The 26,270-nt window shown below is 38.5% G+C and overlaps 1 protein-coding gene and 1 long non-coding RNA gene across 2 annotated transcripts in view; both read left to right on the top strand.

Moving 5' to 3' along the window:
- Nucleotides 1-26,270, top strand: part of LOC126341482 (uncharacterized) — a 159,672-nt gene that overhangs the window by 121,332 nt on the left and 12,070 nt on the right. The gene's annotated exons all lie outside the window — the stretch shown is intronic.
- LOC126341466 (uncharacterized) overlaps nt 1-26,270 on the top strand; it is a 49,001-nt gene that overhangs the window by 19,270 nt on the left and 3,461 nt on the right. Inside the window, exon 2 of the mRNA XM_050001776.1 lies at nt 3,608-3,666. Coding sequence (XP_049857733.1) covers nt 3,608-3,666 — 59 coding nt within the window. The remainder of the gene's footprint in view (nt 1-3,607; nt 3,667-26,270) is intronic.

Raw genomic sequence — 26,270 nt, 5'->3', positions numbered from 1 at the left:
TGTGTCTGCAGTATTCTTTCTTCCAGGAATGATAGCCCTGCAAGGTATACAGGAGAACATCTGTGGAGTCTGAAAGGTAAGAGATGAGGTACTGGCAGAAATAAAACTGTGAAGGGAAATCATCAGTTATGTTTGGATATTTGACAGTAGAGCACTTGCCCATGAAATGCAAAGGTCCTAGGTTCATGTCATGATACAGCAAACAGGTTTAATTGTCAGGGAGGTCGAACTGCAGAATAAAAAATCATCCTGGAATCAGTGGCATTGTACTGACACATACTGAAGAGCCAAAGAAACTGCTACACCTGCCTAATATTGTGTAGAGCCCCTGCAAGCATGCAGAAGTACTGCAACACAATAAGGCATGGACTCAACTAATGTCTCAAGTAGTGCTGGAGGGAACTGACACCATGACTCCTGCAGGGCTATCCATAAATCTGTAAGAGTATGAGGGGGTGCAGATCTCTTCTGAAGAGCATGTTACAAGGCATCCCAGATATGCTTAATAATATTCTTGGGAGTCTGGTGGCCAGCGGAAGTGTTTAAACTCAGAAGAGTAACAATTCTCAGTGTGTGGAGTGTCTCCTTGTTCTGTTGGAATTGCCCAAGTCCATTGGAATGCACAATGGACGTGAATGGATGCAGGTGATGATACAGGATGCTTACATACATGTCACCTGTCAGAGTTGTATCTAGATATGTCAGGGTTCCCATATCACTCCAGCTGCACATGCCCCACACCATTACAGAGCCTCCACCAGCGTGAACAATCCCATGGATTCATGAGGTTGTCTCCACACCCATACACGTCTATCAACTCAACACAATGTGAAATGAGACTTGTCTGACCAGTCATAAACAGTCCAATGTCAGTGTTGACAGGTCCAGGTGAGGCATGAAGTTATGTGTCATGCACTCATCAAGGGCACATGAGTGAGACTTTGGCTCTAAAAGCCCATATCGATGATTGGTTCACACACTGACCCTTGTTGATGGCCCAGCACTGAAATGTGCAGCAGTTTGTGGAAGGGTTGCACTTTTGTCATGGTGACTGATTCTCTTCAGTCATTTGGCCCGTTCTTGCAGGATCTTTTTCTGGCCGCAGTGATGTCGGATATTTGATGTTTTACCAGATTCGTGAAATTCACGGTATACTCATTAAATTGTCACATGGGAAAATCCCCACTTCATCACTACCTCGGAGATACTGTGTCCCATCATTCGTGTGCCGACTATATCACCATGTTGAAACTCACTTAAATCTTGATAATATGCCATAGTAGCAGCAGTAACTGATCTGACAATTGTACCAGACAGTTGTTGTCTTATATAGACATTGCCGAGCACAGTGTCGTATTCTGCCTGTTTACATATCTCTGTAATTGAGTATGCATTGCCCATACTGGTTTCTTTGGCACTTAAGCGTAAATACCTGACCACTTCTGTATAACAGTTAATTATGTATTGTTATGGGTGCAAAGCCCATGCAAATTTATTTAGAATATTCAACCTGATTATTTTACTCATTATGCTTGTTTAATTTACATGATTTTGCTGTGTGGTGTCATTTTCTGACAAACCAATGTAGTCAAGGTAAAGCAGTTTTAACTTAGTATTGAGACGCGCGTGTGTGTGTGTGTGTGTGTGTGTGTGTGTGTGTGTGAAAACATTTTAATTATAACATTCTTGTTCTCTGAAGGGATCCTCAGTCTAGTTGTAGTGTGATTTATGAGAGAAATATGTAATGTACTTTATCCTGCTTCCATGTGTAATATGTTCTTTAGTAAAAGTGTGGAAGTTATATAAATTAAACACTTGTAAGTAAGATGTGACAAATGTAAGACAAAATGTTAATCTATGCGTAGTGCTATAACGGGATTGCTACTAAATTAAGTTCCATTGTAATGTAGCACTTGTAGAACACTTGCCTCTCTCTTGCCACATCTTCATTCCCTCCCCTACTATTTCTTCTTTGAACAGTTACACAGCTGTGAGAAGGTCTGATGGGCTATGTTTCAGTTCAACTGAGAACAGACCCTTAGCTATACCAGAACTCCTATGTGGATTTCCCATCTATCAGTCAGGCATGCTGATTTCTCAGCCACAGAGGCTGTTATTTGATTTATGCTGTGAATAGATTATAAAACATAAAATATCTGAGAGTATATGTACAAAGTTTGTTCACACTCAGGTAGCTGAGGACAAACAGGCTTGGGAGAAAGCGCCCACTCTGGATTGAATTTGCCTGATGGGTTTTGATTTAGTTTTTAGGCAGTTTTCCACATCCACTGAGGTAAATGCTACTAGTTCCCAAGTTCCACCTCATTTACATGGTTCACAAACACTTCGAAAGACTTTGTCACATTTGATCACTTGACATACACTAGATTCAAACAGAAAGGGTACAAGGATTCCTCCCTAGGGGAGAGCTTGCAGTAGCCTTAAAAATGTGTTTTGGAGTGATCACTTCATTGTAATCATAGCCTGTACTGAGGTATCATTGTTTCTCCACATAATTCGAAAAATTATAGGCAAGAGGGATGAAAGACTATACTATATTGGGAAAAAAAGGAGCCTGGTTTCATTGATGCTTGCGTTTAGCACTGGCAGTGTGGCGGTTTTGCGTGTCATCAACATGGACAAATGCAATGAATATGGATGATATGATTCTCTATGGTATTCTGTGGTTTGAATTCACTCTGATATTTAGCAGTTGCATTGATTTGATTTTGTAAATGATACTGACAATATTATACACATGTATAATGCAATATTCATACTGCATCTTCTCCCGGATAATTATTTTGTTCAAATTGCACAAGAATTCCACCTGACATAGTGTAATAATGTTGACTGTAAGTTATGTTCATATCACTAAAATTACAGATCGTACATCAGAGATTTTATAATTTTTGTCTTCAATGGATTTAATTATTCTTAGCAAATTGATCATGAAAAGAAACCACAGAATACCACCCGCACACAACACTGACATATGCTACCAGAAATATTTTTCTCCGTGATTCGTGCGTAGTTTAATTTTGGCCTCATACATCAGCAATGAAATCTTGTTCAACAATAAATACCATCAGCACTGTTCTTAGAAGATGCAGTATGATTCGATTAATTTTTGTTTTGTTGTATAAATAGAGTTCAGTACCACCGGTGCACATTTATTTCCTCCACATTGGAATATTGTTTGCAGTTTCAAGTAATTTAAATTTGCCGCTGGATAAAAGTTAGATGGCGGCCAACAAAAGATAGAGGATTTCTTTTTCAATTAAGATTTTCCTTAACTCAATAAATAATTAATCTTTTAAGTTGATGCCACCAAAAAAATTATTAACACTGTTTTGCAAATTAGTTTAACACAAACACTTGATATTTCGACCAGAAGTATAGACGAAGTTGCTATATAATCCCGCAACTAACAATGGCTGTGCATCTTGTAGCTATGATGAAACAATTAATACAAAATTATAATTAAAAGAGGAAGTGAGTTTTCAATGATTAATCATAAATAGTTTTAACACATGTGGCTCTATTTTTTTTACCAGCAAATGAACATAAAACTACAATAATTTTACATTAAATTTTCATTCAACAGATCTCAAATCGATTCTCAACTTGCGTCGGCGACGTACATCAGAAGAAGACGACAAAAGGGTACAAAACAAAACAAAAGAATGACATAGATTAAAAGAATGTGAGACAAATATTGTCCCTTTTTTACATAATTGTCATCTTTTTAAGAAATAATTACATAATTGAGTGAATATTATTGTGTTACATAATTTTCCACACGTTCATATTCCACTCATCACATATATAAAAATAGAAAGAAACTTCCACATGGGAAAAATATATTAAAAACAAAGATTCCAAGACTTACCAAGCGGGAAAGCGCCGGTAGACAGGCACAATAAAATAACACACACAAAATAACACAAACCCTTGATATGTGCGTGTTTGTGTGTTATTTTATTGTGCCTGTCTACTGGCGCTTTCCCGCCTGGAATCTTTGTTTTTAATATATATAATAGAAAGAAACTTCCACATGGGAAGATTCCAAGACTTACCAAGCGGGAAAGCGCCGGTAGACAGGCACAATAAATAAAACACACAAACACACACACAGAATTTCTAGCTTTCGCAACCGACGGTTGCTTCTTCAGGAAAGAGGGAAGGAGAGGGAAAGATGAAAGGATGTGGGTTTTAAGGGAGAGGGTAAGGAGTCATTCCAATCCCGGGAGCGGAAAGACTTACCTTAGGGGGAAGAAAGGACAGGTGTACACTCGCACACACGCACATATCCATCTGCACATACACAGACACAAGCAGACATATTTTGTCTGCTTGTGTCTGTGTACGTATGGATGGATATGCGTGTGTGTGTGTGTGTGTGTGTGTGTGTGTGTGTGTGTGTGTGTGTGCGCGCGTGTGTGCGTGCGCGCGCGCGGCGCGCGAATATACCTATCCTTTTTTCCCCCTAAGGTAAGTCTTTCCGCTCCCGGGATTGGAATGACTCCTTACCCTCTCCATTAAAACCCACATCCTTTCATCTTTCCTTTTCCTTCCCTCTTTCGTGACGAAGCAGCCGCCGGTTGTGAAAGCTCGAAATTCTGTGTGTGTGTTTGTGTGTTTTATTCATTGTGCCTATCTACCAGCGCTTTCCCGCTTGGTAAGTCTTGGAATTTTTGTTTTTAAATATATATATCGTGGATATTATACCACACTTAAGATTCTTAGGGATAACTGGCAGAGGCCAAGAGCAAACACTGCCATGGCTCACAAAATGGAATTTTAAGGTAGGCGGTCAATGTTTACAACCTTGGAGATTAAGACACAGTTGGTGAGATATCCAGTAAGTTCATGCCATGTTTTGCTGGTCCCTAGCACATCTTGGAGGTCTCCACTCACGGTGCAAGGGAAGGATGAAGCATCTGATGACATGCAAAGGGTACATATCAGTCAGGTTAAACCAGCTAATATTGAGTGATTTGTTTTGGTTGCCCTTACCAACCTCCCTCCCCAACAGCTTATGGGGGAGGAGGCTAGGCTATGCTCAGTTTTCAATAGCTAGTGCCCAGTGAGGTGAGCACATTCTTTGCTGCTTAGATGGCCTTTGGTTTTTCTCTCTGGTGGAAGAGAGGAGGTGTGTCATGCGAAAAGGCAGAGTGGATAGTTGCGACTGGGTGATTATGGTGGATGGTGTGTTGGGTAGAACACAGGGACTTTCTGCAGAGCAATTGCTCAGCATTTCCGGCACACCGTTTTTTTTATGGCGTGAGCATTGGAGTTCAGTTCTCTCAGTGCAGGGCAGTATGGCTGTTGATGTGCTGTGCTGGGCCAGGTTAGTCCTACATGTCTGTACTTGTTGATGCAGTACCTCAGTTCCTACCAGAGAATTTGTCATGATTTAGTGAAGTCTTCTAGTCATGTTCCACACTGCACTAGATGTAGATGACTGGAGCACCTTCAGCACAGGATTTTGTTGGCCACCAAATCAATGTGTTCTTTGGGTTCCATGGTCAAGGAAAAAGCCTGGTTCTTCTTCCTTATGTTTATTGTGACCGACATTTGTATTTTCTCCAGAGATGTGTCTCCAACGCCTACTGATGATTGTATCTGAAGCAGCTTGGTGCTGACCTTTCACTTGGTTTTTTAATTTTTGTAGTTGTTCTGTGCTCCCCCATTTTCCATTTAACATAATTTTGATAAGATTTGTGGCATGTGCTTAACTCTCTCCCGCGGAGAAGTTGGGTTATGTCTAGTGTAAATGTTTTTCAAAAATGTTTTTCAGTGAAGCAAAAACTTGTTTTGATGATGTAATTTTAAGTCCTAGAGGGCTGTGACCAATTTTAAGTCATATTTCCTCACTGTTTTAGTCTCACAGAAAGAGATCTGCTTTATTTGGTGGCACTATTGGTTGTTTTTTCCCCCCATCCATTAAGCTATTTGCTCTTTAGATGGCACAACAACCTTTACCAGAAATAAGTAGAATATTTTAGATGATGATTGAATTATGCTTGCCTCTGTTAAATTAGATTGAAAACTGTACTAAAAACAATTCCATGAGGCCAAGTGAAGTTCTTGAGAATCTATGATTTGATCATTAAGTTACTAAAAGGCCATTTGTATACCTGGAGTTGTGGATACTAGTTTCAGAGATTCTTCCCCTTTTACTAAGACTGTGGTGATATTTATTCTACACTTAAGATATAATAATTTTTGATCCTTGGCCAGTAGCAATTCTAGATTTAAGTGTGTACTTTGCTCAAACCTGTTAATTTTAACTAGCGTCAAGTCTCAGTCCAACACACAGTTGTAATCTGCCAGGAAGTTTCATATGAGGCACATACTGCCGCAGAGTGAAAAATGCAAACTGGAGCCTCTTTTAATTTTTTTTCTTAATTATTTTGGACTCCAACAACCCACAAGATTTAGATTATTGCTTAGTATGTTCATCTTTCCTCTAGTGCCATGTTAAAATATACTTAAGACATCCTCATTGTGACTGTAATATGTTGTAGCAAGCCTAGATTTACTTCTTGATGAGGTAGGAAGGGCACTAAAACACAGAAAATATTAAATCACTTTATTAAACTTTGAACAGTATAAAATACTTAATTTGGAAACAAGCCATTTACATATGAATGAAAGTCTGAATTTGGTGCTGTGCTCTGAAGCAAGTAACCTTCCAGTAGCAGTGGCATGTGAAACTTCTTGAGAGCATATCTCTCTCATTTATTGATGTGTCAGGAAGCAACTGTCCTTATTTATGTTTCCATCATGAGATACAAACTTTGACATACTGCACAAAAACAAAAAGTTTATACTCCCACTTATGTTGTTTGTCTTTCATATACATCTTCATATGGTGCCTTGCTTTGGTTACATAAATTTGCTCATCAATTAACACTCACTCACTCATTGCATCTGAAAGTCAGTTTCTATTCACATGATCAATCATAGGCCTAATTTTGTACTATTTGCTATGATATCGAATATCAAGGTCTGATCGCTTCATATTGTCATTGAATGCAAAATGATCAGCAGACTCTCAAAGTATCCCTGAGACACTGTTCATTTTACTAAATCAACAACTATATGATCATTTCAGAGATAATTGTGGGTAGAAGGAGCCAAAGAGCTGAAGCACATATGTTTACAAATTTCTGAATGCCATGAACAGTGCAATCAAATGTTTTGTATGGGTTTATGGGTCTTTCTGTGTGCTGTAAATATTATATTTATCCATAATTTTTGCCATTAATTTATCATCAAAAAAATATTATAAATACATCATACACATATCTAGCATTTACTGGGACATTGTGGTGTTTCCTTTGGATCTAAAAAGAAAGCACTTTATTTTTTTCCCAATGATTCAATTTTTCTGTATGTTTGGGTGTTTTTCAAAAGCTAGTAGTGCCATATATAGCAAGAAGTTCATTGTTATCTAGCATCACTTGTGATTTTAGGCCTGTACCTAAATAATTCATGTGTAAACAAAGTGCTACATAATGTGTCAGTAGACCTATATGAAACAGATCCAAAAAGTGCTAAAAGACCTGTAACATGACTTGGTGCAAAATATATAGTTTAACACTGTACAAGATTTAAGAAAAAAATAATTCACAGTGAACAAACTGCCTCATCGTGTATGAGCAATCTGCCAATGAGTGAAACTTGAAAAGCACCAGCCACTGAATGTATGCAAGACAAAAACAAAAGAAACAACAGACCGTTATGTAGTAAAAATTCTTGGAAGAAAGGGAAGCACTAATATTAAATGACAGTCATGCAGGAGACTGTGCACAAATACTGAAAGGTATACTAGGACCCTCACACCAGGTAAAAAGCATAGTAAAATCAGGTGCTCCTCTAAAAGAGGCAGTAAATAATGCAGGAGACCTGACTTTAAGTTTCTATTGGTGGGATACTCTGGTTGTAATGGCCATGGTGGGGACAGGGGGAGGGGGGGGGAGTTCAAATGACACAGACAAACCCTTTTCACTAGTGATGAAACTTGTGGTAGAACCATTGGAACAAGCACTCACTCGAAGTCACAAAATGAATATTATTATCCATTGTACACCGAGAGATGCAATGTACACCATTTAAACTGGAAAACTGATTGTGCAAAGCTCACCCTATTCATTCACTCACTGTTGCAAAACGTGTCCAAAAAGGAATTGCTGTGCATAGAGAGAGTAACAAGAAACTACATCATAGCACATGTGTTTCACCTAAACAAAGGTGGCAAGGAGGGTATCTGCCATAGATTGATCTTCCTGACAACTTGAAAGACAATAAAAAATCAAAAGGCAGAAACCAAAAACACCTACTTGAAAGCAAATGGACAAAGCCACACAAGCCAGATGATTAAGAGGGTAAAAGAAGTGTCCCAGCTTGGGACACTTTCACAGTAACTCAGTTGATTACACTCAAAAATCAGCTTATTGTTGTTCACAAATATAAGTGCTGCACTCCAATAGCAGTTCAGTGGCCTCTACTGCTCTTCTGCACATCTTCTGCACTAGTCTACTTCCTGTAGGTCAGGTAAAGTTTGGCTATCATCAACCAGTGCACCTGCAAATCTGGAGCAATGAATCGCGTAGTGGTGCTACATTGTGGCTTCATGGTGTTGCAGGAGATCATGGAAGTGCAGAAATAAGAGTGGATCAAGAAGTCATAGAGACCAAATGGAAACAGTCTGATCCCCCCAAAAAGTCAGACACCCTACTAACTTGCAGTGCATCTAAGCAGTGCATTTATGAGTATAGATAGTGCTCACCAGGAATCTGAGACAACCTCCAGACTATCCTCTCTGTACAACATAATAAGGAATAAAAAAGGGGTGACATCTCAATGAAACAATATTGCACCAGTTCATAAAAATGGCACTGTGGTTCCTCAACAGTGTATTATACACGTGAATAGGTTAGAAAATCAATTAGAAGATGAGCCTGAAGCCAAGGTTAACCAACAGTACCAGCACAGCAGCTCCAAAGTCAATGTATATGAAATACAATAGAATTTAAACTGAATGTCAGTGACGTGATAAATATGACTTCAAGCCCCCTGAATAAATTCAATACAAATTTGAAAATTTACTATCACAGTGTCCAATCCTTAACCAACAAAACTGAGGACTAAAAACATTTTGCTAACCAGTAAGCTCAGTGATATCTCCATAGTGTGTGTTACAGAGCTGGCTCTGCACTAATGTGATGAAGTTAATTTCCACTGCCAAATTTCAGACTGTGTGAACACTGCTCCAAAATCAGTGATGAAGATGGTTGGGCTGACATCTTCACAGAACATTATATTGAGTCTAGCCCTCTTACCTTCCCCAAAGGAAGCAGAAACAGACAAAATCTCTGAAAGTGCAGCTATAATACTTACAAATTTAAATCTCATTGTAGTTACAATTTACCATTCCCCCTACAGTAATCTTACTTTCCTGCTCAAATTCAACTTGTTTTAAACAAAGTCAGCCAGTGGAAACATGATGTCATATGCGGTGACTTTGATATTGACTCCTCACCCAAAATAGAAACAGGGAAACATTGCTCAACATTGCAAAATCTACAGTCTGCATGGCCTTGTACAGGAGCCCACTAGAATAACACCATCATCCAAGACAGCCTTAGACCAAATTCTTGCAATTGGAAATAAACTTAGCCAAATGCTACATGTGTACAATGCAAGATTCAGCCATCAACAAAGTGCTATACAAAATATCGATATAAACAAATATGCCTCAAGCTCAACCCCACCTGCAACTTCACAGAGGTATTACATTAAAGGTAATCTAAAGAAACTAAATGTTCTCCTATGGAAAGAAAGATGGACAGAGATGTTTGCTGTCAACGATGTCAACATAAAATTTGATATATGTCTTGACACCATAGTCCATCATTCGGAAGACGGATTTCCACAAAAATCAGTGCTCATAAATAACAGTAAGAGAAACAAGAACTAGATTACACCAGCTGTAAAATCCTCCTGCAAAAATAAAAACATTCTCCATATATTAGGTAAACAAAGTAATGTCTCCCTTTAGTTCTCCAAATACTATAAACACTGCACATGTGTCACAAGAAGAGCAATAAGGCAGACTAGAAGGATGCACATTGTCAAATTCAACAACAAAGTAAAAGCATTGTGGAATATTATAAGAAGGGAATTAGGGAAAAACAAAGTTATACCCACAAATTTAGAAATTAAACACAACAATTAACTGATGTCTAATACTGAAGCTGTGGTGAACACATTCAACAAATTCTTTATGAGCATAGCTTAAAAATTGATCAAAAATAATCCAAACACAAAATATTGATCAGCAGACCAGAAAAATCACACACATATATAGTCAGTATCCATTGCTACAGTCACTGAAGATGATGTTGCAAAAGTCCTCACAGAGTTAAAAAATTCTTATTCAGCTGGCACTGATAGTATTCCAGCAACTGCCATCGAAAATTGTGTTCATACAGTAATTCCCCTTCTCAAAAAAGATGATAATGAAGGCATGAGTAATTGTTTCTCTAACGTATTTGAAAAATACACCAAATTCTCTCAGTCTTACAACACTGTTAAGTGTTTAAAATCCATGAGATTTCTGCTGAGTGCCCCTCAGGCATTTTCAAGTGATGACTGTTGAATGACTGCTGCCTTCTGCCATCCTTACATACCTTCACTGCCTTCAATGAGTTACTGGTGCTTACTCCAGCATCATATATGGGAACGTTTTTGCTGTGCTTCAACCTTCCAGTGGCCAGGTTCCAAGCTGTGCTTAGTTGTTTACGGTAGGAAGGTATACTGTAATTTATAAGGCTTAAGAATCATCTATCAGCACTGCATACATGGCCATGTACACAAGGTGATTATTAACTGTGAATGTTTTATTTCTGACAAGCCTCTGTGTAATTTACTTGTATCCACTAATATAACAACTTGGCATAAGATCCAACTCACAATGAGCACATTTTGAAACAAAAAATACTGTGGAGCAAAAGATGACAGGAAAGTCTGTTGAATTTTTATTTTTGAAAATAAGGATGTTTTTTTTACTAATTTATGTTTTGATTGAGGACCAAAGAGGCCACATGCCAATATTTATAGTATCTTACAAATAAATGAGGGCATGGCCTTCAATTTTCTTGAGGGCTGCTAGGGGATGCCTGGCTTTTGTCTTTTACTATATAAGCATCATTCTCTGCAGCTTTGAATAATTTCCAATATGGTGAACTAACTTGTATTCAAAGTGTGCTGAAATACTTTATTACTGTACCAGTCTTCATATTTATGTTAATAATTGCTGTACTGCTAGTTCCATTATTCAGTTTCTTGTGGAAGAGGCAATATGTTTCAATGTGTGCTATTGGCATGATTTTATTACCAATTTTCAGTATATTTTTCTCTTATCATACAACCTTAACCTGAAGTTGTTTGAAGAAGCAGTCTGAGATTTTTTACTAATTGTACAGCATAGAATGGTTATTAGATTGTGATATGTAATTTGCATTTCCAAAGATTCCATCAGTTCACATCTTTGGTTGCACTGCGTAATCTTGCCCTCCCACACATCACTATTAAATTCACTGTCTTAGTATCTTCACTATTTTCAAAAGCTTCGAGAGGTGTAAGATATAAAAAATAATAACATTTCCTTATCTTCATTATCTTGTTGCCACTGTCAATGGCTCAAAGTCTTGTCAAGGGGTATATTCTTACAGCTGAAATTTTGATTCAACATTGCTGGTTCTCGTTGCATTAAATAACTGATGAAGATTTGCCGGTTCCTGTAAATATCTTTTTATTTTATCCCATTCTTCCAAATCACATTGACTTTACAATTTACACATTCACAAAACCAATAATTACATTACTGTTGGCAGGTTTAGCAAAACACATGTGCTTCCTTCAGAGGCATGCCCACCACTACTTACATTCTGCAGTATTCTCAATATTCCAAAGACTTACAAAGCAAGAGTTTACAAAACAAAAGGTGAATCATCACTAAAATATATCATTATTTTATAAATTAATCCAGAATCAAATTTAATAATTATCATTAGATTGTTCACTTAATAATATGAATTTTAAATATGCCAGATATTTTTGTAATTTCAAATATTTTTGAAAGAAGAGTAATTTTAACCATTAGTAGATGTCAATTGTAACACATTAATTTCTTTTTATACATTTTAGCCTGAAATATAATACATCATACAGAAAATCATATGAATTCTCCCAGTGAAACAGCCAAGATAATATTAACCTATGCAAGAATCGATAGTATGCATGGTATCAGTTATTTCTATAAAAAAGGGAAGTGTTAGAGGAGAGTGACTCATTACAATATCCCCCTCTCAAAATTTGAAGACAATGTTTACAATATTTTGTGATAGACTACAAGATTTGCCAAACAGTGTACAAAATGATGCCCAGGATCACAGATGAGTCTATAGAAGTATCTGATACATAACATAATACTGAGAACATAAGAAAAATATCTACTATACAAATCATAATCTATACATATATTAGGGTATGGTATTCAGATTTTCAGATCTGTGGATCATAATGTCACAAGATAGATAATACAAGGTCAAAACTACAACATACACCACTAAGCTATAGAAATAATTATGGAGACAATGTAAATTACTAGAATTTATAAATTTTAAGTTAAGATCTGTACAATCAAACCTTCAAGATCTTCAAAAGAGAAGAGAGAAAACTTCAAAACCTAATTATACAACAAATGAGCTGACTTGAAAAACTCACGGTGACAGGTACAGGCCAGAAGCATATATTCGATCGTGAGTAGGAATCAATCAGCCATATAAACCATAGTATTTACTTATGTGTTGACTCAGAAAGAACAAAATAATGGAAAAATATCTGGACCTGGTTTTACGATGTGGGGACCGACTCACGAAACCAAACCATACCGGGTACAAACCAGCAAAAAAGTTTCAACACATCAAAATGAATAAAAACCATGATCCTATCAATAAGTCCAATTATATGCAAAGAGTAATTGTGAACAGCATCTAGCTTCAATCAATGGTTGTACACTATCCTTGAGTACACACACACACACACACACACACACACACACACACACACACAGAGAGAGAGAGAGAGAGAGAGAGAGAGAGAGAGAGAGAGAGAGAGAGAGAGAGTGGTGATGACCAGTGATACCCAAAATAGAGTTAAGCATGAGTTTGTCCACAATCTTAATGTAAGGACATCCAAAATCTGAATTATATTCTCTGTTATTAGACACTTCATGTGAAAGATCACTTTCAATTTCATCAAATGCTACATCTACACTGTTTTGCAAGGTTTTGGCAACTTCACTGGTACCATAGCATTACTTTAGCTACACATGTCAGGTAAAGATTGAACACAATGAATGGGTTCCATAGCACAATTAATATTCCATATTACAGAAGTACATTACTGTCAAAATTACACTTCCTTCTTAGATCTTCTTTTACTTCATTCCACCAATATCGACACAAATGTTACTAACTACAGCTAACTTATACCAGAATGCACATTTATCTATGTTATCATGGTCCCAAACAAATTTCAAAAAAATTTCACCTTTGTTCTCTAGGCTTACACATAACTCTCCTTTACTGTTTTGATCATTACTCTGCATAATATTAATGAAAAACTGCTTCGACTGGACTGGTATTCCATGACTCTCACTTACATTATCACAAACATCACTTACCTTACCTATATTTGCAAATAACTCTGAAACTTCATTATTCATAAACTTCACAAAATCCTGATACTCATCATCATCATCATCATCATCATCATCATCATCATCATTGTCATTATCCTCCAAAACTACACCATCAATAACATCAGTAACAACACAACGTCTCATCACCATCAAAGTCACATTCCTCACCCACATTCATTTGCAATAAGCTACCAGCCTCAGGCTTACCAGCTGCAGTCATTTCTCAGCTCTCATTCACATCTGTATAAAAAATACCACCTATTTCAAATCCAATACAGTCATCACCTGTTTTGCATATATCAATGACACTGTTTTCTGACCAAGAGAAGAAATCATTAATACACACTACATCAAAATTATCATTTCTCCCACATTCTGGTTTGTCGTTTGTATGTACATCATTGTAATTAAACACAGTATTCTAAAACTTTTGATCAAAACATAAATGAGAAATCTGATGTTCCTTCTGATCAACTTCATATACCTGTGCTACATCAGTAGTACTATTATTATTGTCTAAATGTACATGTAATCTTGGGTCCTGTACTTGTGCCTCGTCACCCCAAAACTGTGGACCTTCATTGAGGTGGACCACCGTTTTCCAGATAATTGCCTCTGTGATTGTTTCTCCTATTTATTGCCTATAGTTACCTCCACTGTTCCTATTCTGCTGATGTTCAAAGTTTCTGTCTCTATTACCATGTTGACCTCGATTAAAGCTACCACTATCTCTGTTTCTGTAGTTGTTACCATTGTGATCTCTATCATTTCCATTATTATGGTACATGTTTTTTTCTACTGCCCTATCCAGCCTCTCTACATATCATAAAAAATGTTCTAGACAATTGTCAGGTCCATGTACTAAATACCACTGCAACTTTTCTGATGATCTCCTTTTTAGTGCATCAATTTATGTCGTTTCATCACATGGCCTTTCAAGGTGTGCTAATTTCTTAAGTTTACTCTTACAAATTTCTTTCAGGGTACTATCCTTATTCCTATAATTTGGACTGTTCAGTAATTCACTTTTAATTCTCCCTTGTTCAGCTTGTGACCAAAATTTATTTAAAAAACTTTTTTTCGAACTTTGATATGTCTCCCACAGACTTAAATTTAGATTTACCCATGACAGAGCTTCACCTTCAAGACACCTTTTGGTCATCGCTCATGACTGACACAAAACTATCTCTACACTGGTGTAGAAAATCCACTGGATGTAAATTGTCTGATGGAAAACTTTTGATTGGGATGTTGGACCGTGCAATACCATGTTTGAATACAGATTAATGTGAATTAAATTTTTTGATCTAGAAAATTTACATTATTTCCAATACTAAATACTGTATCACTGCATTAAATTTGCTATTATTGCCCATCTTCATTTCCTCTAATTTTACTAAAATCAACTGCAAAATATCTGTTTTCACTGTCTCTTTGCTGACTACACTTTCACTTGGATAAAACGTGTCTTGGCTGGGTCCTACAGTTTTCACATCTACATCACCACTATCTCTATCTCTATTCACACAAGTCCACCAAGAAAAATTGATTTCACAAATGATTTGTACTTATCTTTTCTGATGTCCTTCCTCATGGTTGTCAAGTCCTCTTTCAATTGATCTGGTCCATCATTGTCAATATCATATGAAATATTCATCACTGTTGATACAACTTGGTTGCGCAGCTCTCTGGTTTTCTTTCTTAAGGTGACTGGAGTTTCCACATGTATATTACAAACTGTAAATGACATACAATTGTCCTTTCTTCTTCTGCAACAAACAAAACTTCACTGTCAGCCAACAGATCACTGCTGATGCCACCACTTGTAATCTTACCCTCCCACTCATCACCATTAAAGTTCTCATTCTTTGCATAAATTTTGAAAACTAAGTTCTTTTGTTTTGTGACATGCAAAATTTAATGTTTCTGAACTATTTAGAGAAAGTTGATAATCTTTACTACTCTTTGAAACCTTGTGAAGGTCTGATTGAATATTTGTACATTTTTCAGGCAGTACTTTATGGCAGGTCACTACATCATCTGTGAAAAGTCTGACATTACTATTACTGTTATCTGTGGGATCATTAATATGAAACATGAACAGAAAGCATTCCAATAGACTTCCCTGGGGCACACCTCAAATTACTACCACATATGTCCAAGACATGATACTGTATCCTCTTTGCTAAGAAATTCTCAGTCATATCACATATTTCACATACGCCCTATCCAGTCATATTTTTGATAATAATCATTGGTCTGACTCCTAGTCAAATACTTATCTGCCTGACTTCCTTGATCCATGGATTTTAGGCTGTCATGTGACAAAAGCACAAGTAAAGTATCACATGATCAAGCTTTTGAAATCAGTGCTGGTTTTCCCGGAAGAGGTCATCCTGTTCAAGGTTCCACGTCAAATTTACAATCAGAATTTATTCTAAGGTTCTCCAACAAAGGGATGTCATGGACAATGGATGGTAGTCATATGGATTACTTTTGCTACCCACAATGGCAGCTTTTGAATATTCATTCAGAGTGTTCACAAAATGTTTAAATTTGGATAAATTTGAAAGTGTGAAATTAATAGTCTCTGTTGTATAACAGTTGCACTTTTCAACAAGTTTACACAATTACAGTCACTGCCAATAATAATGCTAATAATAATAAGATGCAAGACTTATCTGACAATACAAAGAATTGTTTTGTAGAATTTTGTTGTTATGTACATAATTAAGTACACTTTAGGGCAATAATGAAATAATGTGTAAGCTTTTGCAACTCTGTTTCACATTTTTGTGTAAGTTGGAGTTTTCATTCTTTTCCATTTTTTCAGACAATTCTACAAGATCCCTAACAGATGTATTAGATCATGAATTTGATTAAGATAAGATAAGATAATTTTATTGTCATTAGGCCTTTACACCAGTAGACAATTTTTTTATTCATATAGCACAATCATTACATTAGCAAATGGAACTGTTTGGCCATGTCAGTTGTTAGCTTACAATCCCATGTTGCAGTCAAAAAATTCTTTTAATTCACAGAAGAGGTTGGAAACAAGCCATTTATTTAATTTTTTTCCCAAAATTCATACTCTGGAAGGTCTTGTACCTTCTGCTGAAGCTTAATAAATAGTTTGTGGCCTGCTGGCTCATAGCTATTGATTGCCTTGATAATCTATAGTATGACATATGTATGGAATTATTATTTCTTTCATTGTGACCAAGAACATTATTTCTACTTTTTACTTTGTGTAGATTCTTTTTTGTATAGGTTAACATTTGGCATATATACAGATTTATAATAGTCATGATTTTACATTCAGGGTACAAGGGTTTACAATGTGCTTTATGCTGAGAGCTTGTAATGACTCTGATTGTTTTCTTCTGCAGAAGTAATATGTTTTGAACATGGCTTAAGTTTCCACAGAGAATAAGCCCATATGACAGGGTACTTTGAAAAAGTACAAAGTAAGATGCTTTTAACATAAGCTTCTGGTACACATTTCATAACACATCTTAATAATTACTTTGGATAATTTAACACTAATGTATTTTATGTGTTGCTCCCAGGACAAATTTGTCATCCAGGTATACCCCCAAGATCTTTATATAACAGGTATCATTAAAAGGACTTTTGTGCCTTACATGAAATACCATTTTTTATGTTTTGTTCTCATTCAGGACAAACCCATTTTACCTGAAACAATATGACACTCAGGCAAGTGTATTGTCAGCAGAATCTTTTAACTTCTTTAGGGTATTGTTGTAGTTTAAGAAGGTAATGTCATCTGCAAACAGCACTGTATTGGAACTTATAAATGAGTGTAGGCCATTGATCATTACCAAAAACAAAAATGGTCCCAATACAGATCTCTGCAGAACTCCCAAGATAGTTTGAATCTCGGTAGACTTGCCTATGGTTTTGGAGATAAGACTTTACTAGTTTTATTCTGTTCTCCCTGATGCCATTAAAATGAAGTTTCTGTAGAAGTATGTCATGTCCTACATAGTCAAATACTTTACTCAGGTCACAGAATGTGACATGAGCAAATCCCTTCTCCTCAAGCACTTTGAGAACATATTTAATTGCAGCGTCTACTGCATCTACTGTTGATGTCTTTTTCCAAATCCATACTATGCTAGATTAAAAATTCCAAGTTTTTCAAAATGAGCAGACAACTGGTGGTAAATGATATATTCTATTATTTTAGCCACCACTGGAACTACTGATATTGCTCCAAAACTTACAGGGTTGTTTTTGTCACTCTTTGTATACACAGGAATCACCAATTCAGCATCTCTGGAAAGTATCCTTCTGATAAACATTTATTTATGCCATGAGTCAATGGATAAATAATGGAATTAATGACTTTCTTCAGCAAATTGCAAGACATGTCATAAATATCAGCACTATCTAATGACTTAAAGTTCTTTACTATTTTTGACTAAGTGTAGCCTCAGAGAAAGTGAGAATATTATTGTAGGGTGAACCATGATAATTTTTTTTCTAAGAGTTCTGATGTACTTGCATCAGCTCTATTGATGCCATTGCTTACTTTTTTGATAGATTTAATAAAATAATCATTTTTAAACTCTTGTGGAGAGATACTGATTTTGACCTTATGTGATTGTTTGGAAACACTACTTATGAGAGTCCAAGCAGCTCTGCATTTATTGTTGGAAGTCTCAATGTTCTAGGCATTGTGTGACTTTTTCACTTCAGTAACTGCTTTTTTATAATCATTTCTCCATCCTACATACAGAGATTTTGAATTACCAGACTTAGTACTATTGTACATACCTAGCAGCATCATAACCTGATCTTTTATACCAGACAGTGTTTGAGTGTACCAAGAATTTTTCATTTTTGACACCGTCTTTTTACAACCTCTGTCTGTTGCTTTACATTTCCTAATGGGAATACCATGATTAAATATTTGCAGAAATGAGTTAAAGAAACATTCAAAATTTATCTAACTGACTCATTATTTGACAGAAAAAGATTACCATCATTTCTCTGGCAGAATCGATCTCTATCTACAAGTGTTTTCCTGAACTTGTCAATTTTTCCATTGGCCTGCTGGTCTAGTGATCACCATTTTTGAATTGGCCATGTCACCACTAAAACTGACTGAGCTGGCCCTGTTAGCATATATTAGGGACACTGATTTGTGGTCAGAAAAGAAAAACATTGTTACATCACAATAGGCTTGGCAACATTTAAAATTAACAAATATATTGTCTAAGCACACTTGTTCCCTAGTAGGTTTAGAGTTAACACACTGTAGATTGAACTGTTGTAGTAGGTTTTTCAAATCACTAACACTGCACTTGTCAGTTGACATGTCAAAATCAGAATTAAGATCACCACCAACTATTATAATGTCATAGTTGTTAAATCTTTTCTCAGTTAGTGTACGTAAAAGAACGTCAAGTTTTTTTTCTAAGAACACACAGCTAATACCATTGGGAGACCTGTACAATGATACTACTATTAGCTTCATACTACTTATTGATTGATTGATAGAGAGGGGTTTTGGGTCCAAACAGCGAGGTCATCAATCCTGTGATTCTGAAGTTAGTCACAGAAGAAAGAAGATCTGCAAAAAGTGAACGGATCCAGTTGAGGGAGTCAAATTATAAAATAATGCAGATTAAACACCCACACTAAAAGGCATAAAAGATGAGATAACATCTAAAAACTGGAAAAAAGAGGGAGTGGTCATGGGGCTCCATACTGAGAAGACTGGGAAAGAGGTCCCAACCACAACCATACCTATATCTGGAAGTTAAAACCACTTTCATGGAGAAAACTGAGGACCAGTTCAAACATTCATGAATCATCTGGTAATATTAAATTTAGGAGATCAGGAAGATTATACTTAGCATGAAGGGGCAAAAGAAATGGACATTCCACCAATATGTGGGATACTGTCAGTCTGGCTCCACAACCACACTGTGGGTGTGGGTCATTATGTAGGAGAAAACAATGGGTGAGCCTGGTATGATCAATGCATAGATGACATATAACAGTTGACTCCTTCTGAGAGAAGCAGAAGGAAGAGTGTCAAACTGTAGTAGACTCCTTGATAGTGCAGAGTTTATTACTATGAGCCATAGTGCACGAGATGTCTTTCCATTTTTGGGCAAAGAGAGATTTGATGTAGATATGCATATCCTCAGTTGGAATCATGAAAGGAAATGGGAGTAAGTATCTGCTTCTCTAGCCAAATGGTCAGCCACTTCATTCCCTGGGATGCATCCATGATTTGGGCCCAACTGAACAGACAGGGCAGAGAGAAGGCCATGGATAGCAGAGACCAAAGGGCGGTGAGAGTAGCATTGGTCGATAGCCTGCAGGCTGCTCATTGAGTCTGAACAAATTAAAACACTGTGGAGGGAGGCCTGAAAAAAAAAGGAGGACTCTTCTGTGAACACACTACATGATCCTGGCAATAAATTGTATTCTTAATCAGTAGGAGTCATGAAAGCATATTGCACCTTATCAATTGTCTTAGAACCATCAGTGTAAAAAATGGTGACACCTTGGAACTCTGCAAGAATGGCACATACAAGATGCCAGAAAACCACAGGAGCAAAGAGATCTTAGGACCCTGGAATAGATCATTCCTAACCCATGGTCTAGGCACCATCCAAGTTGGGGTATGGGAGGAAAGACACAGGGTGCAGTCCAGTGAGTGGAAATGGAGATCCTGAAAGAGGCAAGTGAGATGCATGCTAACCTGCAATCTCACCCATGGGTGGGTGTCAGGAGCGAGACATCCCTCATTGGAAAAGAGCACAGGGTACTTGGGACAGTCAGGGAACAGGTGAATGGCGATTGCATAAGAAACCAGGTATTGGCTCCATCGTATGTGTAGAAGGGGAACCCCTGTGTCTGAGAGACTATCAATAGGCTTATGGGGAAAGGGACAAATAGCCAGACAAATCCTACAATGGTGAACATGGTCAAGCAATTTCAGACTGGAAGGAGGTGCTGAGCCATAAACCTGACTACTATAATCCAGTCTGGACAAGACCAAAGTATGGTAAAGATGAAGAAGAGTGGAATGTTCTGCACTCCAAGATGTATAGACCAGGGGGCAGAGAGTGTTAAGCTTCCACATACATGTAGTCTTTAGGTGCTGAATGTGGGGCAGCCATGTTAGCTTGTTATCAAAAATAAGGCCCAAGAAATGGGCTGTGCTACAAAATCAAGGAATCGGTCACCTAAATAAAGTTCTGGATCAGGGTGTACTGTGGGTTGATGACAAACATGCATAACCCATCTTTTGGAGGGAGAAAACTGGAAGCCACGGGAGGCCAACATAGAGGCCCATCGGATGGTGTCTTGGAGCTGGAACTCAGCAGATGCTACCAAGTGGGAACTGCACCAGATGAAAAAATGATTGACGTACAATGCTGGAGTAACCAGAGGCCCAACAGAGGTCACAAGCCCATTGATGGCAATGAGGAAGAATGTGACACTTAGCACAGAACCCTGTAGGATACCATTCTCCTGAACCCAAGGGGCACTGAGTGAAGTACCAACTCGAACCCAAAAGAGTTGGTGAGATAAAGACTCATGGATAAAAATTGGAAGAGGACAATGGAAGCCCCAGTCATGGAGGAGGGTAACTAAAATGTGATGGTACCAAGCCATGTTGTATGCCTTACGTAGGCCAAAGAAGACTGTGACAAGGTGCTGGCGGTGGGTAAAAACTGGTCAGATGGCTGTTTCCAATCTGAGTAAATGGACAGTTGAAGATCATCCTGCCTAGGAGCCACACTGATGTAGGGACAAAAATGCCCTGAGATTTGAGTACCCAACATAATCTGAAGCAAACCATCCTCTCGAGCAGTGTATGAAGTACATTCATCAGGCTAATTGGGTGGTAGCTGTCAAGAGATGTTGGATTCTTCGTGGGCTTAAGCATGGGGATATCTATACTGTCTTGCCATTGTGATGGCAAAACACCCATGAGCCATATGCAGTTGAAGACCCTGGATACCGATCGACAATGAGGGGAACCTGTGGGTAGGAGGACAGAAATTCCAGCAGCATGAAGAATAGTGGCAGGGACACTTTGCATGATTGCATCAATGGAATTCAAGAGGTATGTGCCAAAGTGCACAGCAGATTTATATAAAGGCCAATGGTCCTGCAGAATGCCCAATGTCTGTCTGGCAGCAGCATGGGAATGGTAGAATCACCAGAAAATGGCCACTGTCACAAAGGTCATCATGGGATGACCAATATAGGGAAGCCATGAGGGCAGGGAAGGAGATCGTGAGATCGATAGAAGGGAAGGTGCCATGACCAGAACTGAAGTGGTTGGGAAATGATCATTGAGAAGAGAGAAATCAACTTGGCCATTTAGGAGACCCCTATCCATTGAAGTGGCACTCCCCCACAGTGGGTGGTAGGCATTGAAGTTCCCAAGGAGGAGAAATGGGAGTGGGAGTTGCTGTCTTAAGGTTGACAGTGGAACATTAGGAAGTGGCCTACCTACAGGAAGTTAGACATTGCAAATGATGATTGTCGGAGTCATTTGCACTCGAACCACTACTGCTTCAAGGTTAGTATGTAGGGGGTCCAGTCACTAATGACATCAGAACGAACCAAAGTGCAGACCCCACCAGATGCTATCCCTGGGGGAGCAAGGTTCCAACAGAATGCCTGATATCCACGAAATGTTGGTGAGTGGTCATCATCGAAAGGAGTTTCTCGAAGAACAAGACAGAATGCAGAACAGGAGGAGACAAAGTGTTGAGTCCTGGTAGGTGATGACAGTATCCATTGCAATCCCAGTGGATTACTGTGTGGCAGGAGTCCAGGTTAGACATAAGAAGCTGAGAGGAGATCATGTCACTTTGTCATTAGTCATCACTGACAAGAATGGGCTGACATCCATAAATAAGATGTCAGACTCAGGTTGCAAGGGGGGAAATCGCACCTCTGGGGCCACCAGGAAGGCCTTGTCTTGGGATTTATGTTTCTTCTTCTGCTCTCTTGGAAGTGGAGGCGGGCAGAACACAGAGGGAGTACACACATCTGCAAGATTTGGAACCAAGAGAGAGCAGGCACACAGATGATGCGTCTTGTAGCCGTCCAGTGGTAGGAGTCTTCTGACCTGAAAGACACGGAGGAGAGGTGTCCTGAGAGGGAGCCCAATCACCGGCAGGTGCTGAAGAAGGGAGGCACTTCTTTGGCTGGGAAGGGGGAGCAGCTAAGGCTGTAGATATGCAATAAAGAATAGTCCAATAGACAGTACAGTTGAAGAGGAATGGACATCTCCAAAAAGGGCAATCATAGAAGCTGGAAAGAGAAACGTATGTATAAAGAAGGTAACTGTAAAGAAATCATGGGTAACAGAAGAAATACTTCAGCTGATCAATGAAAGAAGGAAGTACAAAAATGTTCAGGGAAATTCAGGAATACAGAAATACAAGTCACTGAGGAATGAAATAAATGGGAAATGTACGGAAGCTAAGACAAAATGGCTGCATGAAAAATGTGGAGAAATCGAAAAAGAAATGATTGTTGGAAGGACAGACTCAACATATAGGAAAGTCAAAACAATCTTCAGTGAAAGGTAACATTAAGAGTGCAACAGAAATTCCATTGTTAAATGCAGAGGAGGTAGTGGATAGGTGGAAAGAATACATTGAAAGCCTCTGTGAGGAGGAAGATTTGTCTGATGTGATGGAAGAACAATCAGGAGTCAATTTAGAAGAGCTAAGGGATCCAGCATTAGAATCAGAATTTAAAAGTGCTTTGGAGCACTTAAGATCAAGTAAGGCAAAATGGATTGACAATATTCCATCAGAATTTCAAAAATCATAGGGGGAAGTGGCAACAAAATAGTTATTCACTTTGGTCTGTAGAGTGTATGATTCTGGCAATGTACCACCTGGCATTCAGAAAAATATCATCCACACAATTCCAAAGAGTAAAAGTGCTGACAAGTGTGAGAACTATCACACAATCAGCTTAACAGCTCATGAATCCAAGTTGCTGACAAGAATAATATGCAGAAGAATGGAAAAGAAAATTGAGGATCTGAATGAATGATCAGTTTGGCTTTAGGAAACGCAAAGCCATCAGAAAGAGAATTCTGACATTGCGGTTGATAATGGAAGCAAGATGAAAGAAAAATCAAGACACATTCATAGGATTTGTTGATCTCGAAAAGGTGTTCACCAATGTAAAATAGTGTAAGATGTTCGAAATTCTGAGAAAAATAGGTGTAAGCTATAGGGAGCTGTACAAGAACCAAGAGGGAATAATGAGAGTGGATGACCAAGAGTGAAATGCTCATATTAAAAAGAGTGTAACACAGGGATGTAGTCTTTTCCCCTACTGTTCAACATGTAAAACAAAGAAGCAATGATGGAAATAAAAGAAAGGTCCAGGAGTGGAATTAAAATTCAAAGTGAAAGGGTATCAATGAAACAAGTTGTTGATGACATTGCTATCCTGAGTGAAAGTGAGAAAGAACTATGTGATCTGCTGAATGGAATGAACCATCTAATGAGTACAGAAAATGGATTGAGAATAAATTGAAGAAAGATGAAAGTAGCAGAAATGAGAACAGCAAGAAACTTAATGTCAGGATTGATGGTCACAAAGTAGATGAGGTTAAAGGATTCTGCTACCTAGGCAGCAAAATAACCCATGATGGCAGAGCAAGCAGAACATCATAAGCAGACTAGCACTAGCAAAAAGGGCATTCCTGGTGAAGAAAAGTCAACTAACATCAAACACAGGCCTTAATTCGAGGAAGAAATTTCTGAGAATATATGTCTGGAGCACAGCATTGCATGGTAGTGAAACATGGGCTGTGGGAAAGCTGGAACAGAAGAGAATCAAAGCATCTGAGATGTGGTGCTACAGACAAGTGTTGAAAATTAGGTGGACTGATAAGATATGGAATGAGGAGGTTCCACAAAGAATTAGAGAGGAAAGGAATCTGTGGGAAACACTGACAAGGAGAAGGGACAGGATGATAGGACATTTGTTAAGACATCAGGGACTGACTTCCATAGTACTAGAGGGAGCTGTAGAGGGTATAAACTGTAGAGGAAGACAGAGATTGGAATACATCCAGCACGTAATTGAGGATGTAGGTATAGGCTGGAAGTGCTACTCTGAGATGAATAGGTTGGCACAGGAGAGAAATTCGTAGCAGACCGCATCGCATTAAATCAGTCATTCAGTCATAAGACTGGGAAAAAAAAAAGGGGGAATCTGGTGAGTGGGGGTAGTGGCAGTCTGCACAGTTAACACACACAGACACACAGGTGGCAAAACACAGGGGCTTCCCTCATGGAATGGGTGTCTGCAGTCACCAACACAGAGAGTCCACCATACAGTGGCAAGACATATGCGCAAAACGCAAGGACCAAAAGCAACGCACTGGTGGAGGGACATACACCCTCACGTCACTTCTGCAGCACATAACCTTGACCTTCTCTGGGAGATTATCCCCATCAAAAGCTAGAGTGAAGGTCCCAGTATCAGTGCAGTTGTCTTTGTGACCCTTCTTCTGCACACGTCGAACAAAATGAATGCCTCGCCACTCCAGATAAGCCTGGAGTTCCTCATCAGTTTGCAGAATGAGGTCTGTTTGAAAAATCACTCCCTGAACCATATTCATAGATTGGTCATGAATAATAGAAACTGGAACATTGCCAAGATGATTACAGGCATGAAGATCTGTGGACTAGGTGGCAGAAGAAGCTTGGATCAATAGGGAGCCTGACCACATCTTGCTAAGAGATTCCACTTCACTAAACTTGTCCTCCATATTTTCACCAAAAGTCAATGGCTTTGTGGCAGTTAATCTTTTCCCATCCATCCCAGTACAGACGAGGTAATGGGAAAAGTGTTTCATCCCAAGACAGTGAGCCTGGCTCTCTTCCCATGGTGTAGACAGGGAAGGAAAGGTTGTCAGGTCATATGAAGCAGCATTCAATGATCCTCCACCACTCGAAGAGACAGCCAGATTTTTACAGCTTGATATGCTTCATTCACCAAGATATCACCTACTCTGACCATGGGCACCACCCAGCCACACCAAGGGCTGTCTGCCAAGGCAGCTGCTGCCAGAAGATCCAATGCTCCAAGGAGACAGGCAACCACTCCTTGACATACATGTGGAGGGAACAGCTCAGGTATCAGTAGTGTGATCCCTGTGTTGTCAGGGGGCTGAGCCATATGGTTACGTAACAGCCCTACCACTTGGGCTGGCTACATGTGCTGGTGACCTAGCAGGGTGGAAGGCGGCTCTAGTGGGAAAGGGAGAGGGGAAGGAAGGGGGGAGAGGAATCCACACCATAGATGTTAGGGAGGGAGTTCTTCCCCAAATGGCCCACACTAAAAACAGGAGATTTTGAAGTGGAGGTCAAACATCAAGCAGGGACATAAATGCCAGAAAGGATGGAAGAACAGACAGAAGGAACAGAATTACAAGCAATACAGGAAA

The sequence above is a fragment of the Schistocerca gregaria genome, chromosome 1 (genome assembly GCF_023897955.1).
Source record: "Schistocerca gregaria isolate iqSchGreg1 chromosome 1, iqSchGreg1.2, whole genome shotgun sequence".
NCBI classification, from domain to species: Eukaryota; Metazoa; Arthropoda; class Insecta; order Orthoptera; family Acrididae; genus Schistocerca; species Schistocerca gregaria.
Note: the sequence above shows the minus strand (reverse complement) of the source record. Positions and strands in the feature narration are given on the sequence as shown.